This window comes from Channa argus, chromosome 14 (assembly GCF_033026475.1).
Source record: "Channa argus isolate prfri chromosome 14, Channa argus male v1.0, whole genome shotgun sequence".
NCBI classification, from domain to species: Eukaryota; Metazoa; Chordata; class Actinopteri; order Anabantiformes; family Channidae; genus Channa; species Channa argus.
This window is the reverse complement of record NC_090210.1, coordinates 12,884,191-12,902,101: the sequence shown is the minus strand read 5'-3', so window position 1 is coordinate 12,902,101 and position 17,911 is coordinate 12,884,191. Positions and strand designations below refer to the sequence as shown.

General features: G+C 38.6%; 1 protein-coding gene across 2 annotated transcripts in view; it reads right to left on the bottom strand.

Moving 5' to 3' along the window:
- The window catches only part of pappa2 (pappalysin 2), a 77,811-nt gene that overhangs the window by 25,382 nt on the left and 34,518 nt on the right, over window positions 1-17,911 (bottom strand). For both annotated transcript variants that reach the window (XR_010910594.1, XM_067474370.1), the window contains 9 exons: window positions 14,703-14,831; window positions 14,513-14,598; window positions 6,197-6,393; window positions 4,426-4,539; window positions 2,622-2,757; window positions 2,327-2,501; window positions 1,293-1,358; window positions 1,112-1,208; window positions 531-708 (listed from right to left, as the gene is read on the bottom strand). Coding sequence is in view for 1 of the 2 variants with exons in the window: in XM_067474370.1 (XP_067330471.1) it covers window positions 531-708; window positions 1,112-1,208; window positions 1,293-1,358; window positions 2,327-2,501; window positions 2,622-2,757; window positions 4,426-4,539; window positions 6,197-6,393; window positions 14,513-14,598; window positions 14,703-14,831 (1,178 nt within the window). In the remaining variant the exon portion in view is untranslated. The remainder of the gene's footprint in view (window positions 1-530; window positions 709-1,111; window positions 1,209-1,292; window positions 1,359-2,326; window positions 2,502-2,621; window positions 2,758-4,425; window positions 4,540-6,196; window positions 6,394-14,512; window positions 14,599-14,702; window positions 14,832-17,911) is intronic.

The window sequence follows — 17,911 nt, the reverse complement described above, 5'->3', positions numbered from 1 at the left end:
TATCATAGCTCATCTAGACTACTGCAATGCTGTGCTGACAGGGGTATTAGCATGCAGTTGTAGCGGCACAAAACGACATGTTACACCACTAGTATCAAGACTGGCTTTGAGCCGTCTACAGAGCGACTACAGAGTGGTCATCTCAAGACCAGATTCCAACCTCCCTATTCCAGGTCTACAATCTGTTATGCCCACAGCACTGTCCCAGCAAATGACATCTGGTGGTCCCTACATCAAACAGCAAAATATCCCAACCAAACCTCTTCAGGTCGGGGGTAACATGATGGTGAAACAAGCTACCAAACTCATGGACCTTTTAGCTTTCAACCAGAGACTATGGGAACAGAGGAGGATAGCACTGGGGGGTCTCATTTATTATATATATATATATTATATACATATAAACATTTTCTTTTGAACATCAAATTTTAAAATTTCAAGACCACAGTCAACTAATGGTAAACAAAGATTAAGTTAGTAAAAAAACCAAAAAGCTAGAATACAACAGAACAGACAAAGCTAACCCTTACCTTGTAGTATGGCTGGTGATCCACAGGTGAAGGAACATTGTTTGCCAAAGGTGGTTCCCCAGGGGCAACTGAATATGGCATGATAGACGTGAGACTGATCTGGTAATCCACAGTCTACAGGCTGACAGCTAACTAAACGATCCCATGAACCAAGAAAACATTCCAGCTCTGTCATTCTCTGGAAAAAAGGGGAGTTGTGGCCTATTACACATTTAAGTGTATGTGATCACACATATAAATAAAAATCTATTCTTGCATATCAGACATCAATTTGTCTCCCTTTACAATTCACAGAAGATGCATTTGAGTTAGCCCAGTTTACAGAGAATGCAGCCATAAATGTTGTGTGGTACAAATAATGAAACAAATCTGCAAAAAACTCTTGTGTTTTTCATGAGATCCTGCCTACCTGTTTCTCACTTTGCATTATGAATGAATCCCAATACATTTTGTATACAAGTATTTATAAATACAAAATAGAGCCACTGTATTAACATTGTTAAAAGTAGGACAACCATTAAATAACATCTAAAGGGCATTTGTAGGATGTCTGTAATACAACATATACAGTATTACGATACCTGATTGGGTTGAATTCCCCTGCCATTGAGGACAGTGATGGTAAAGCCACGTTGACACTGAACTGAGCAGTGAAAGGCCTCCCCTTCTCCTGCACACCTACAGAGACATAATATATATATACTTATTTTGTTTATTGTTTAAAATATTTCATTTCTACGTGTTTTACTTCATAGAACCTACCGAACAGAGCCATGCTCTAACTGAGGGGGGCTGCAGCTGTCCATCTGACATGGCTGCCGCAAACAGCTGTTGCAGGAATGGAAGGAAAAAACATGAGAGAGGTAGATAGATGAGAAGCAGTCTTATAAAAAGAACTAAACTGATTGATGTTTCTGAATTCTATTTCAGTTTTCTCTACAAATTCATGTTAATTCACATAAATGTCTATATACAGGTCTTGGGTTGTACTTTTGTACTAAATGTACTATTGACAGGGAATAAAAAGACAGCTGTGTCAAATCCTATAATTTGCCTAAAATAATGTCAATTATCACTATTAGCATAACACCTAATCAGTGTCCCAAAGGTGCTATTTGATGGAGACATTTCAATTTAAAAGTCTTCATCACATGTGACTAACTGGGTTGGAATGGCAGGCATTTAAACAGTGTGGTGGTGTTGTCATTGATAGTGGGCATTTGTTCCATCAGGAATTTACGTGTATCATTAGGGTCACATTAGTCACAGTATGAACAACTGTAAAACAACATTGGGAGTGATAAAAGAACTGCATTATAAGTGTCTGACAAGTCATGTTGTACACCACCTCCTCTGTTCAGGGAGACTTGTTTTATTGTTATGTAGATGGCCTCCTTGCTATCTCTTTCAAACCAATGGCCTCTTTGTCCAGAATGTGGACATTGTTGCCTGTCATCTTTCAAGGACTTGGCAAACCTGGCTCCCCTGTGTTATCCCATGCATATGGTTATTTGGGTTCTCTAATGTACAAATTTTTGCATTTGCAAGACATTTTAACTTTCTTTTGTCTTTCAAATTGTTTAATGGTTTCTTTGTGGATATGAGAACATTCAGTATCTACATTTATTATGAGATACAGTTTTACAGCTGTATTTGCTGTGTATGTGTGCTGTGCGTGTGTGTGTGTGTGTGCGTTTGTGCTTCTGTGTGCGTGTCTGTGTCTTTGTGTGTGTCTGTGTGTGTGTGTGTGTTTATTAGGTAGGTAGTTGTGGGAAGGCCCACCCTCTGATGCGCACCCGGTCAGGGCGAAGGTGCTGAAGTGGCAAGAGGTCCTCAGGGCTACACTTTCCACTGCCACAGAGGGGGAGGATAAAAGGAGGATAATAGACGCTGTGAGGAAGAAGGGCTGAGAGAGGTCATGGGTCACATTCACCACCAATGGGTTCCGATGGCATGAGAGATCATGTGTCCCTAAGGAGAGGGAAAGGTTTCCAGTATCCATTTAGCTTGTAATCCTATTAACTAGCATTATAGTGCTAATTTGGTTTGCTGAACATATGATCAAATATATAAATTAATAAGTAAAAGCACCAAGTGAGTGGTTTTTGCCAGTAGTGTCAGACAGTAGGATGGTGGCTGTCCTTCGACACTGCTCCCCAGACCATGACCCATCTGAAGCCAGGTACACCATTACAGAGGCGGCAACTCCAGGATGGACAAATCCCACCTGAAAAGGCATTTTGACAATTATGGTTGAAACAGTATGTTGCAGATAGTTAGCTGATCCCTTCATAATTGTGGGGTTGCTGTAAGTGAAAGTGTTAATTCTTCCATTACACCTTCACTGATTTAATCGTTATACAGGAAACACGTTATCGATTTCTGGTCCAGCCATTTTTCTCTGTAATAGAAGTACAACTTTCAAAAACCACCTGTAAAGTCTGCAGACTGTGTTCCATAATCAAAATATTAACTTTGGGTAGAGTATCACTTTAAAGAAACTCACTAACTTACTTCAGAAAATGAGGAAGGTCTTGCAAATAAAGACATAGTGTAGGACTGTTAATTTAGACTGATGTCTTTTGGAGAGTCTTTCAGATCAAGCACGACTGGATATTTAAGTTGAAGGAAGCCTTTCAGAGACAGGAAGAACACTTCAAGGCAAAAGAAGTGTTTCAGGGAGAGCTGGCAGATATGGGTGTTATAATGAAAGCTTTTCAGGCAATGAAAAAGTCTTTAGGGAGAAGGCTGCCTTCCAGAGAGGTTGCAGACGTGTCTGATAAAGAGGGTGTCCATAAAAGAAGCAGTGGATGGAAAGATGAGTCATTCAATAAAAAGTGGAAATGATGAGCGAGAAAGAAAAAAATGAAGAAGTATGTGCGAGAAAAAGGAGAGAGAAAAGTTCCTGACTGTAAAGGACTCTATAATCCAGAGCATGACGGACATAGTTGTGAAGTTATCAGTCAAATCAACAGCTAGCCTACGCTTAGTCTGGACCTGCAAAGTTGACTGTGGGAACTCTGCTGTGGAAAGATTAAATAATACAAAACTACTAAATATGAGAACCAGACACGGGTGTGGAATGGAAAAACAGGTCCAACTACAGTGTACACAATCCAGGACATCTATGTGAAGCACTGAGTATGTTGGAGATCCAAAGATAAGCTGAACAATTATGCTTATTAATCACTTTAACTGCAGCAGTGGCAGTAATCATAAATGTAATCAGTTTTAGACATTGCTTGTTAATCATAAATAAACAATTAGTTCATGATATATAATGTTCGACAATCATAAATGATCAAGAACAAGTGAGCAATTAATGATTTTGTTCCCGTGCTTTGTAAAGACAAATTCTAATTATAAATTATGAATTCAAAATGATGAAGAGATCTATTTATGATTACAAAATTATTAGTCTTCCCTCAGATAAAAGTATCATAATAACTTATGAAAACTTTAAGCATTAAATTATGACTAATGAGTTAATTAAATAACGCTTTATTTTCCACAATTAGTAAACTTGTATCAATCATTAACAAATAATTTCGATGATTAGTATCCTTGCAGTTAAAAATATAACCATAAATACAGAATAAGTGCAAGGTTAATCATAATTTGGTAATCATCAACAGATCATTAGAACTCATAATTCACAGTTGACCTGGAAAATAAGTAATTATAGTAACCAATGCATTGTATGAATCATGAAAATGTTACAAAGTCAGGAATATGTGCGTGTGGAGTTCTGAGCAAACAGTCGTGTGAGGCCTTTCAACCTCATTTTCAAAAGTATTGGAAACTGCTCGAAGCTGTGGGAGACAGAGTAGCCACCCACAATCATTCAGTGGAGGGGAAACAGACCCAGTGTGTGCATACACAAAATCAAACGCACCTTAAGCCAAAATGAATGTTCCAGGTCATTATTTGTGTCGGGCTGGGCGGTGCAAGGGAACCAGGCATCAGTGGGCTGTTTATCACTCACCTCTAGGTGCTGGTACCTACAGATCTTCACACAGGAAAACATAGAAAAAAGGATACACGCTGAGTGAGCAACAAAGAATTAATATACATTCAATGAGACTATTGATTGTCTTCCTTCTGTATGTTAGGAAGTAGAAAGAATTGTTTTAAGTATGTAGCATTTTACATTACGTAACTGTACACTGACATGTAATAAAGCAAATGGCATTTGTGCTTGGCCTGCATTGGCAGGCTTCTTAACCATATAACGTAAAAGTCATGTCTTCTCACAAGAACCGTGTAACGCTTTATGACCACCATTACACAGAGCGACAATGACTCCTCAGCTGTAAAGACTCTGTACTTTTAGAATGGCTGAGCAAGGTAGAGACAGCAAAGAGTACCAAGAAGCTGATGTCAGAGAAAGCAAGGATAGGGAAAAAAGAGAGTGACCGAGCAAAAGAGTAAATATCTAATTGGCTTTTACTTACTGAGAGAGAGTCAAACTTATACAAGGCCATGGTTGGTGCCGGACCAGTAACCTATTAGCTGACTTGCTATGTTTTGTATGGTTGTGGTTGCTTGGTGTGTGCTTCTGAAGTTTTATTTTTTTGTGTACAGATTTCATTAGATTAGCGTGTAGGGGATGTTTGTGGAAACTTTGACTGGCAAACAACAAAATCAAAATATGTGTATTTACTTCAAAATTTTTGTTATAATGCCAATGAAAATATAATGTGCTAAAACGTAATTATTTCAAATTTAATAGCAAAAGTATTTAAACTTTAATTAACTTAAATTAATTTCTGATAACGTAATTGTGAAATAAATATTATGTTTTGAAAAAATTGTTCATTCTACTCTTGCAATTTCAGTATAGAGGAATGTAAACTTTTGCACCCCACTGTATAGCGAGTAATTCCTTAATATAACCTGGCAACAGTAACCTTCTCTATTCTTAGCCTAGTTGTCCTTTCATGCATTGTCCTGTTTTATAGTTTATGCTTTAATGCTTTAGCTTTGTCATAAAACCTTTGTTAAAAAATTATAATGTTGCCAGTTGTTTCTCAAAAGATTTTGCTCATCTCAATACTTTCCAGTTAAAAATTAAAAACAAAAAAGGTTTATTACAATATGTTTTTAAGGGTGCAAAGCTGACACTTTCCATTCAAATGTTCACCAAGAGCAGGTCTAAGCAAACAGACAGAGAACAATACTTGAAAGAACAACATGAAAGAAATACTGATTTGATAGCATACATGTCTGGAGCATTTGGTATTCAATGTTTGTACAAAACTATTTTATTAATGTATGCATGAATAATGACATTGCTTTGCCAGTGAAAAAAAAATATGTTATATTTATATTATATTATTTGAATGTATAACTTGTATAATATAATATAAATAGATATACTGTAATATATAAATACTGTATATCATTAATATAAATAAGATCAACACTTGAAACCTCTTCTCAGTTAATGGATACTGGCTCCTTAGTATTTAGATGGTTGGCTGTGATTTGGAGAATTTACGTATGAAATACAGTACATAAGTATTACACAGATTAAGAGTGTTAATACCACCAAGGTGTGTAGAAATGCAGCCACCTGCTAACATTGTTCTCCAGAGTTAAAGATTTTCAAAGTGGTCTTGTTTGTCATGTGAATCTTTCTGTCCTCTGTGGTACATACTTCATACCTTATTCAGTGATGATTCCCCAGTGGCAGCATGGGCAGGACATTTAATGGGGTCCTGGTGCGAAGCAGTGGCAGTGGACGCCCACTGGTCCATATAGCCCAAAGGTGTAAAGTAACCACAATCCTGAACACTGGAGCCCCGCTCAAACTCCTCACATACGCCATCACCATCAAAAATATAACACTGACTGGGTTCACCTTGGGAGATGGAAAGGAGAATGAAAGAAGAGGATTTATGAAAGAATATAAAGCCTGGTTTCTTAATCTGGCAGGGTATACACTCATCCCCCACTGTTAGACTCTGATCCAAATCTATTTGTCAGTGAACCAAATCTTAGCAAATCTATTCTGTATTTTTGTTGGCCACTTTTAATGTTAGCCACGTCAACTCAACCATATCTGACTCTCTATGTTGTCAACAGGCTGTAAATTACAGAAAGAAAGGAACTTTGACTTCAATTAATTACTGATTTTGTAATGTTATTAGGCAGAATGAGAACCTAATATGTGACTTGGCCAGATAGTTTGATCCCAAAGCTCCACAATGGGCAACATTATGTACAGTATTACAAAGAGCTATCAAAGCAATGATTAAAACCCATTCCAATGCTGGTAGAAGACAAAACTGAAGACAGTATAATAGTGCTTTTACTGCTTTATCAACTCAATATTCATCAGCTCTCAAAATTTCAATAATATTATGCAAGGAGTAAACAACATAGTCATTCATGACCTGGTGGCCCTGAAAGCTGAAAGCAATACAGTTTGAGAAAACACATGCAAATAGACAAAACACAAGAAAATATACAAAAACAACACCAATTTGACAACACAGGTGCAGCATTAAGAAATACGCTGCATAAGCCACAACACTACAGAAATAGCCAAAAATACATTTACAAATGTAATTGTCCGTCACTTTTTAGTGTTTCTCTGATTCGTTGTAGACAACTGTCATTGCAATGTCCGGGGGACAATAACAAGTGAAAGACATTTAGATTTTTAAATGTAGGGCATTCCTCATTTTCACAGAGTACGCTGGACTTCCAAACCTGGGATCCAAGATCCCGGACTCTGAGGAAGGGAGAATTATTTACAATGGGGGCAGCAGTGAAACACAACTCTACAGTAGTTGTAAAGGCAGTGTATAATGCAATGCAACCACTAAGGGACACAAGCCAGTGTCTTCTTGTACCAGCCCCAAGTCTGGATAAATACAGAGGGTTGTGTTAGGAATGGCATCCGACGTAAAACACATGCCAAATTAAACATGCAAATCATGATTTTCACACTGAATCTGAATTCCATACCGGGTTGGTGAGGGCCCGGGTTAACAATGCCACAGATGCTGTTGACCTACAGGATGCCTATTGAAATTGGGCTACTGTTGGTTGAAGAAGGAGAGGAGGAAGGCATGTTCATAGGCATAGAGAAAAGAGGAAAGCCAAGACTGTAGGACAGTAAGGACATTGAATGCTGGGACTATGACAGGAAAGGCTAGAGAGTTGGTTGACATGATGCAGACAAGGAAGGTGGATATACTGTGAGTCTAGGAGTCCAGGTGGAAAGGTAGCAAAGCTTGAAGCTTAGGAGCAGGGTTCAAGTTGTTTGACCATGTTGGGGATGGGAAGAGAAATGGAGTAAGAGTTATCCTGAAAGAGAGGAGCACAGGAACACACAAGGACAGATGTTGGTAGATGTTGTCAAAAGAATAGAAAAGGTGTAGTGAACATTTTCTTCTGGAGGAGGCACGAACATAGGGTGACATATAAAAGCTGAGGTAGAAAAACAAGTTGACTACATCTTGTGTCGACGCTGTAATCTGAACGAGATCAGTGACTGCAAAGTATTAGTAGGGGAGAGTGTAGCCAGACAACACAGGATGGTGGTGTGTAAAATGACTCTGGTGGTGAAGAAGATGAAGAGGACAAAGGCAGAGCAGAGGACGAAGTGGTGGAAGTTAAAAAGGAAAAATGTGTCCTCTTTAACTTTCAGAGAGGAGATGAGACAGCCTCTGGGTGGTCAGAATAGATATGTGTCAATGAGAGGGACCCAAGTGGAACGATGAGGTTACAGGGAGCAGAGGTGAAGAAGGTGTGTTGAAGTGTCAGGTGTGTTGTGTGATAAAAAAATAACAGCAAAAATGAAAGGAAAGGTGTGTTTCAGCTTAGAGACAGAGGCACTGAAGAAAAGACAGGAGGCAGAGCTGGAGGTAGCAGAGCTTAAGATGTTGAGGTTCTCTTTGGGAGTGACGAGGATGGACAGGACCAGGAATGAGGACATCAGAGGGACAGCTCATGTTATGCATGTATATATCTATATAATAAGTTGGCCTGTAGCCTGCTGACATGACCGCTATATCATTCTCATGGTGCCAAAACAATCCAGTCAAATTTACAAATAGAAATTATCTGGACTGCACATATCTTTATGGGTACTTTCTCGCATAAAAAAAATTGATAAAGCGTTGCAATAGCGAAACAAGAATGAATTTTAAATCAGCCCTGAGCTTAGTTTAAACTCTCCACCAAGATCGTTGGTTGGCACTGTGGGAAATCTGGCTACCACAAGTCCACACAAGTGTGCTCCCAAAGCATCCTCAATAAAACAGGCAGAGCAAGAAAACCTTCAGGTATTTGATCTGTACTTCAGATACAACCTTTGAATTGGAACAGAACTTGGGCTCTGACTGATGGCATTTCACCTTTGAAGTTGTGTTGTGGCTTTTGCACGTTGTTTTTTATAGCTGTGCATGTGTTGTCAAATAGGTGTTGTTTTTGTATATTTTGTGGGTTTTCTCAAATTGCAGTGCTTTGAGCTCTCAGGGCCACGTTATGCTATAGCCAATTGTAGGACAAACGTAATAACGTTTAATCTGTCTCTCTCACTTAACCAGGTGAGGTTATCTGGAAGTTGAGTCATAGCAACTGGACAATTTGTTTGATAGGTCAAAACATTTCACATTGTTTCATTAAGATTAACAACCAGAAAGCAAAAGCCTTTACAGACCATATAAGAGCAGTGGACACAAACATTAAATTTACCAGGGAGAACACCAGGGAGAACAGACTGGCCTTCCTGGACTGTACAGTTCTCACCTGGAAATATACAGTACATCTAAACCCATGCTTGATGTTTGACTCCGACTACCCACTGCAACACAAACTAGGAGTTATCAGGACTCTAGAAAACAGCCTTATATCCACTGAAGCCAAGAAGAAGGAAGAGAGACATCTTATGACAATGCTTAAGGCCCATTGTTATCGAAGTGGGCCTTCATCAACATAGCATCCAGACACAGCAGAAGGACAATGGACAGAGCGGAGAGTGGAGTGAACAGAAAAACCTTGGAATTCCTTACATGCCTAGTATGTCCAAGAAGCATTAAAGAATATTTGGAAAAAACCCCAGACTTGTCCTGTTCAAATCCACCAACACACTGAGACAGAGACTTGCCCACCTTAAAAACTGGACACCAAAACACAAGACGAGCAATGTGTATGCCCTTCAATGCACTAAAGTTTATCCAGAGGTCACTTTTGAGGACAATAATGTTCATATGTTTGACAGAGAAGATGACTGTTCAAGAGGAATGTGAAAGAAGCCATTCATTCATTATCTGAATTAGAATGTGAGGAAATAAGCTATTATACTTCATGTAACACAGTTGTACCTTAGCTATGAGTAATGCATATAAGAGCAATAGAGTAAGGGTATTCACATATGTGCTACAGCAGTGTATCACAAAAAGAGTGGGAAGCACAAGCTGAACAACAGTGTGTAATGCAGCAGCTATTCATAAAAGGGTGGAAAACACTTGAGAAGACATCTGGACAGCTGCGAAAGTTAGACAGAGCCATGTCAGAGAGGCAGTGCTGCACAACTGGCTTTAATTAGTTGACGGAAACATGTATCTGATAAAAAGCCAATTAGACCTAGACAATTCAACACCATATTGTCATCCTGAGTTCATTTGGCAAAACTACATAAAGTGAACTCACCAAACACCCCACCCCTTCTTTGACAACACCTGTGAAAATGATTAAGTCTGTTTAATTCCAAGTCTTGTATTTATCAAGCCCTACAAAGTAGGACCCATTGACAATCTTTGACTTAACTATTAAGACCATCTGTTTTTTATCAAAGGTCTGCAGGCTGTAACGATATTTTGCAATTTTTTTAATCAGGCAGTAAAAACATGAACTAAAACTGTAAAATCTATAAAAAACAACCTGAAAGCACCATTTTTAACAACCATTTCGGAATACAGCTTGTCCATGGCTTGTGCGTGACGAGACGACTATAAAAGTAGCTGGTGTGGTAACTACAGAACTATGATAACTGTGGGGCAACACGGTGGCAGAGTGGTTAAAACTTTTGTCTCACAGCAAGAAGGTCCCAGGTTCAATAGATGGACCGGACGGGGCCTTTCTGTGTGGAGTTTGCATGTTCTCCCCGCGTTTGCGCAGGTTTCCCCTACAGCCAAAAACATGTGTGTTACCAACCAGGTCAGGTTGGCCCATAGTGGCAGCAGCTCAGGACTAATCCTCCATCTGACCACCTGTATGCACCTTGTTGTACTGACAAATAAAGAGCTTTACTTATAAATGAGCACAACAAAACAAAGCTAGAGAATATGGCACAGTGAGAGTTAACTGGGTTAAGGAAATGTGGCAAGAAAACCCAAACAAATGCTCTGTCTATGACTAAGAGGTACAACAAAATAATTAATTTTAAGCGGTGCAATTTGTAACAAACTGTTTTTGCCATATTGTTTTCCTTTTTAGTCATGATATATTTTACTGTAAAACAGCAAATGTAATAGCTTCAGTCACGGCACAACGGTCTCCACTTGTTTCCCCCTGACAAATAAATAAGCTGGATGATGGAAATTCTAGCCCTGTAACAAGCTCTCATAACACAAAACCTTCACCGCACATGAATAACTGCCATCCAGCTGCAAGTGAAAACAATACAAGGCCCGAAAAAGGAAGAAACTAACATACAATCTCATCTCAACCAATCTGTCACATCTTCTAGGAAATATTCCAGACCACTTATGAAATTACCAAAAAAAGCAACATATAAAAAACATATTCATTCAATTTAGCTTATGACTACTGAAGAGTGCTTGATAAAACATTTTCTATACGGAGGATAAACTTCAAGGCTGTAAGGAAACACCACAACGTGACAGCGGTCGATGCATGCTCTCACCTGGTATACTTGGGAAATTTTTTTGTCCAACTTTACCCTACCATGTTTTTGTGTTTACATAGTATGAAGGTCAAAAACATGTTGTCAGCGCTATAGTCTTTACCCTTCTGCCTACAGTGGAGTGTTTGGGTAAATTCCCTTCCATGTTGTGTTGTGGCCTGTCTGCATGCTTCAGACTGGGGAAGCGTGTAGACACTAAGTGTTGTTGTTCTGTGGTGGAGTCACACGAATTGGGGCACTTTCTGTGGCTTCTTTGTGTTTTGCCATGATATGTTGCACGTTTTTCGTGCTTTTTACTGTTTTTCAAATACCTGGCCAAGAGTTAATGGAGCAACATTTGGCCCCACTCTCGTGGGTGAATTTGTACATGGAATTCCTATTAAAACGAATACAATGTTTGTGACATTTTCTAAAGAGTTTACATATGAATGACCTGTAGACTGGTACTGTATATAATAGGAAAGTAGGCAGATACACAAAACTTCCAAACTAAACCATTCCAGACTGTAGCTGGAATTCTATCAATGAGCACTAATTGAGCAATCATTTTATGCCTATTTATAATATTTGAGAACCGAAAAGTATAAATTAGTTAAAAAACAATCTGAAGTTTAACCTTAAGCTCAGAGTTTAAACTATTTTGGACTTGTAAAATTTTCTGGCATCTAGTGGTGGGGCTGCATATTGCGAATATTTGAATAACCCCTCACACCTCCCTAGTATGAAAGGGCAAACAGTGTTTAGGGCTGTCAACAAAAATTCGTATATACAAACAAACAGGAAAAAAAACTGATGTTTGATTGCGAAAATTATTATTTGTTTCTTCAAAACAAAAACGGTCTGTGCCACTGCACTAAATACAGTCTTACATGACTAACAGAAGTCACACTATGTGTGGAAGCAAATAATTCACACACCGTGTTGTGATGATGGATGAAAAGTCATAATCCAACTCTGTTGCTTATAGAGTGAGTTTCACTGGAAGCAATCTAAAAAGCCATGTATGGAACCTTGTGCAAAAGTTGTAAATCAGCTTTGTGAGTGACAGTTTACCAAAATTCCAAAACTAACAACCTGATGGTACATTGATAAAGATTCTCATTCATCCAGGTTTGACTGAATCCTGTCAACTGGACTAACTTCTTCTTGGTTAGAAACATTTTGCTACTTATCCAAGCAGCTACTTCAGTCTCAATAAAGTAGCTAGGGAACCCAGTTATATCAGGCAGAGTAGGCTGTGTTCCACCCTGGCCTGAATAGGCTCATTAAGGTGCGACGAGGGAAAAGGGTGGAGTCATCAAGATGTAAGGATTACGAACCCTAACTCCCTAAACCCATAAGTTGGGTTGTTAGGTCTGCCCCTCTTAGTGGATGTATGAAAGGGCAGCATGAAATATAGGAGACAGCTTGTGTCTGAGGCCTGCTCCTCTGTTGAGAGAAGGCTTCTCCAGAAATTTCAGTTAGCCTAACTGCATGTCTTTGGACTGTGGGAAAACACCAGAATATCCGGAGGAAAGCCACACAGACATAAGGAAAACGTAAATTTGGGGACATTAACATGTCCAGGAGTGTCTCATGTCTGTTATAAGATCATTCCTCACTAAGTCATTGTGGCCTTGCATATTCAAGGACGCCTTTTTTTATTCAAAGCCTTTTATATTGCTTTGAGGAGCAAGGGGCAATTCCTGAGGAAGGATAAGCCAGGAGATACAAGAGGAAGTCTTTTACTAGACAGACGCACTCTGTTTTTGGAAACCTGTTGGTGACTGGACACTGTAGCTGAATATACTTATGTGAAAGGACATCACAATACCAGCACAGTTTTATTACTGAATTGCACTAACAACAGAACTTATTTAGTACCCCCATGCATCCATTGACTTGGTTTTCAAGTTCACCATCTAAATAAATGTTGTTGATCTGTATCAACTGTTGACCTGGCTGACAAAGGGAACACAAACAACTTTCCATATTTATTTAAAAGATTTTTCTCTTCAAGAGCTATTATTTTGTACTATTAAAATATTGTCATGTGACATCATTAATTTTTGCTTCTTTATTTTAGGGATATGTGATAAAAAAGGCTCACAAAAGTAAACCTGACTAAATTACAGTTGCTTTTCTATTTGTAAGCTTCTTGTTGGATTTACAAAAACATTGCAAAGGAAGGACACGAAATAATACATTTCTTCCCTCCATAATGGGATTCTGGTGGTCAGAATTACAAGGTGGCCTCCAATTATTTAACTATTGGGCGATTGTATAACAATTGTCAGAAGCAAAGGATTTTACAGCTGGTTGTGATCTCAATTGGGAGAGCTGGCTGACTGTTGCAGATGTGATAATAACAAGAGTATTTTTTACTTTAGATAAACCATATTAAATGAGATTTTTTTTTAAGGCAACAATGTCTGAAACAAAAAATGTTTTAAAAGCTATTTCCTAACAAATTGTTCAATCTAAATCCACAACATGATCTTTGATAAAAGTTTTTTAAAAAATTAATGAACTTTATTTATCAAAATTCCCCAGATTGTATCAGTTTCTTACAAAAGCCAAAACTGATTTAATAAAGGAAACATGTCTGACATATGTTTTGAAACTGAACAGTGTACTTTAATGCTGAAATAGTTTTTTTTCTGGTGTTTTCTGCCAGACTAATGTCAAAATGTGTCAGATTTCTGAGCAAGAGATGTGACTTAGAAAACCAAAAACCCACTTTTTACCCGTCAGGTCATCTGTTTTCTCTTATGTTGCTGTGATGTTACATTAATGGTTTGTGGAAACAGTTCAAGCCAGAAGCTTTTATGTCTTGTAAATTAAATTTGATTGGCTTGATTTTCTTTCTCCATGTTGCTGCATGCACAAATGAGACATGTCTGCCTATTTAGTGACTGCTCTTATGTACTAAAAGTTTATTTGCTATTTATGTTTTATATGTAAGGGCAGAGTTGGTGGATTTGATGTATGACATTAAAAGAGCGTTGCTATTGTTTTGAAAGAATCCCCACTGCTCAACACACTTTCAGTTTTAAACTGTGTGTAAAGTCAAGAAGGAGATGTGTTTATTCCTGCATTAGAGGGAATAGAACTTACTCACCATTACAGTTGAACCCAATTTCCTTGTGACATTTTTTGGAGCAGCCATCCCCATCCAACAGATTACTGTCATCACACTCCTCTGTCCTATAGAGAAGAGCACCTGTTACCTTTCCCTTCAATAACGTCTCCATTCTCAGTTTGTCTAGTCATCACGAGTCAAGTTACTACAATTGCTACAGTGAACAGACCCGTGTATAAGGCCATCCCCACAATAGGGTTGTCCATGGATGTAGAGGAGAGGGGGGGAGGGTTTGCTGAGAAGGCCATTTGCTTCCACCTGGATGGTGTACTGGTACTTGACTCCATTCCTTAAAGAGCTGGGGGGGGAGAGACAAGAAATGGATTTGTGAGTGCAAAACGTTTTACTTTAATGGCATAGTAAAACATTTTCATTGATGTGGTTACCAGTTCCAATTAAGTTGAGGTAATTAGTCTCTTGCCAATATAATTGCTTAAATCATCCTCTACTGGTATTAGTATTGTATTCGATGTAAGTCAACATGACAATGTTTGCATTAATCCCGATGGATTGTGCAAACAGTGGCTCTCAGGATCACAGCAAACGTGTAACTTTTGTGCCTTCTATCTTTTGTGCCTTCTATCTGTAAGCTTGCAGTATCCAATAACCTTAAATACACATTGGTAGCAGCGTGTGCACCTTGGCTCCAGTGTTGTGACTATTGATCTGTGGGTCATGTCTATAAAAAGTGCCTCCTCCCCGTTTCCCTTAGCACAGGTCTATTGCCTAAGGAAACATTAACCAGGAGAAGTACAAATGTTTTTCCTGACTCAAATGTCCTAAAATGCCCTATATTAATTATGGATCGAATAAGGAAAGAAGGACATTATTTGAAATTTGAAAATTCTCTATTCATAATCTTTAACCGCTTATCCTGTGTAGGGTCAACAGGGGCCTGGGAGGAGGGGTATAGCCTTGACAAGGTGGCAGTCTATAATAGAGAGACATACACAGACAAGGCAACCATCCACACTCACATTTACATTCACGTTTAGAGTCACCACTTAACCTAATCTGCATGTCTGTGGACTGTAGGAGGAAACCAGAATACCAGGAGAAAACTGACACAAGCACGGAGAGAACATGTTAACTCTGCATTGAAAGTAAATTTAAACCAGATTTGAACCTTCTATCCTCTCCCTGTTTTTTTGTAAATCTGTAGTGTTGTATGTGTGCTGTTTTTGGTTATATCCTCCAACCTGCTGCCACAGCTTCTTTTCACTCCCCTGGTCAGCTTTTGGATGACCCTTGTGACTTTATAATTAAACTGAGGTTCAGGGGGTCTTTCTATAAAACAACAACTCTCACTTCATTTCTATAGAGTTTTGTTGCTGAAAAAGAGGCCCCTAAATTGAAGAATGTTGAAATTGAACAAAAATACTGAGATTTAGTTTTTATTCTCAAAAACATTCAAATGTCCTTTCATTGAATGGCATGCTAAACATTTCTCTACTATGCGCATCATCTTCCCAGTGGCTTGTGCACATTAGCAGCATAACATACAGTGAGTGGAAAAGAATGTGGCAGCAAAAGAGGAATTTGGTCTGAAAAGGTCAGGTTGACATTTGGATCCACTTAGGAGATAATGCTGCAAAGCGACCTGGTAGTCAGTACTTGTCGACTTTAAATAGTCCAACCCAATGTTACCTTTTGCAACATCTACTGGGCAAAAATATGCACAGTATTTTACAGAATGTAACATGTTGGTTTAAGTCGGTCTGTGCTTTTTTGTTATCAAACAGATCATTAAGACAAATATTTAAGTTAGATTTTATTGGACTTGATATTCATGCATGTTACTTGTCCAGAGGATTTTTAAATTATATAAAATTAAATATATATAGAACTAACATAAACTTCTGATCTTAGGACTATTAACACTGTGTATGTCCATCTGGGAAGCCCCGAGAAGCATTTTTCAGATTGTAAAATGTATTTGAGTTTTCAAAACTGTAAACCAATTAGACACTCCTTTCAGGCAGGGAGATGCATAACTGCCAACAAACATCACACTGTGTTAACTGCCTGGTTATCGGGGAGCCATCTTATGAGCTATGCATTTACCCTGCAACAGTGGTTACAGCGCGTGACTTGCATAACTTCTTTTTGGCTATAACATTGTTTACATCCTTCAGATTTGATGGAAATGGGTAGGGTGGCTCCCCTTTGCTGACCTACTGTAGCTATTGCACTGATCTATTGTGGTAACACTTTTCATAATTATGAAAGAAAGTCAAAACCAATTCACCTACAGAAAGCAAAGGGGATCCTGTCAACATGGTGCTTAATTCTACATAGTATAACTTCAACTTCTCCTTGCCTATAGCACAAATAACTGGTGGGGTTTAAGGTTAGGTCACTTCAACTCAGGCCCCTCACAGCAATGAATCTTCAATATCGGATACACTTATGAATAATTGCAGTCTCGAGCATCACATTGGATGGAATTTTGATTAATTGTACAGTCCTTCTTGTCCTCTGCACTCTGCTTTCTCTCTCTGTATTCTTCTTAGTCAGCCTGTGCTGACCATGGTACAAGTTCAGCAGGAGGAAGCGGCTAAGGACCTGATCCAAGCAGTCACAGCAGTGTTTATGGCCTCTGCTGCTCACATTTGGTTCATATTCAAAAAGAAAAAAAATCTGCCTCTACTTATTTTGCTTCACCTCTGCTCTGTTGTGTTCTGTTCCATCTTACCCCTTCTCATCCCATTTCTTCTTTCCTCACCTACATTATGTACTACTTTGAATTTCATCTATTCTTAGCCCATATTGTTGCTTTCTCTTTCCTTGTTCCTTTACTTCTTCTTCTTCCTTTCTCCCCAATATTTAATCATCCCCTGGTTTTCCCTCCTTCTCTTTCAAACTCATTGCTCTCAAACACTCTTCTCCTCACATCAACCCCTCTCTGCCCTCCTCAGTCCCACATAACTTTATTCCCATTGGTTCTTACATCTTTTTGCACTTAGCCACAGCTTGTGTAACATAGGAGATGTGTTCCCTGAAAAATAAACTGTTTTTGAAGCTGTGTCTACCTAACATCCACCCTGCTCTGCAAAACAGCAACAGCTTCTCAAACATTTTTAGTGCTTCAGCAAAGTCCCAAATTATATGCAACCATGTGACAGAAGTGTGGTGTGCTGGTGGGTTTTTATCAGCTTTTGTGTAAAAGCTGTTTATGAAAGGTTAAGAGTAGGGATTATTTTGAGTATTTTAGGGAGGACTGCACCTCCTATTTGGTGAGAGAAAAAATAAAACTTGCCTAACATTTGGATTCCGTTAATCATTTGGACACCCCGCAATATGAGATAGGATACAAACTGATTCAACTGATCCCAAAACTTCAGCATGGTTTTGATTAAGTATATGCTTGTTGAAACA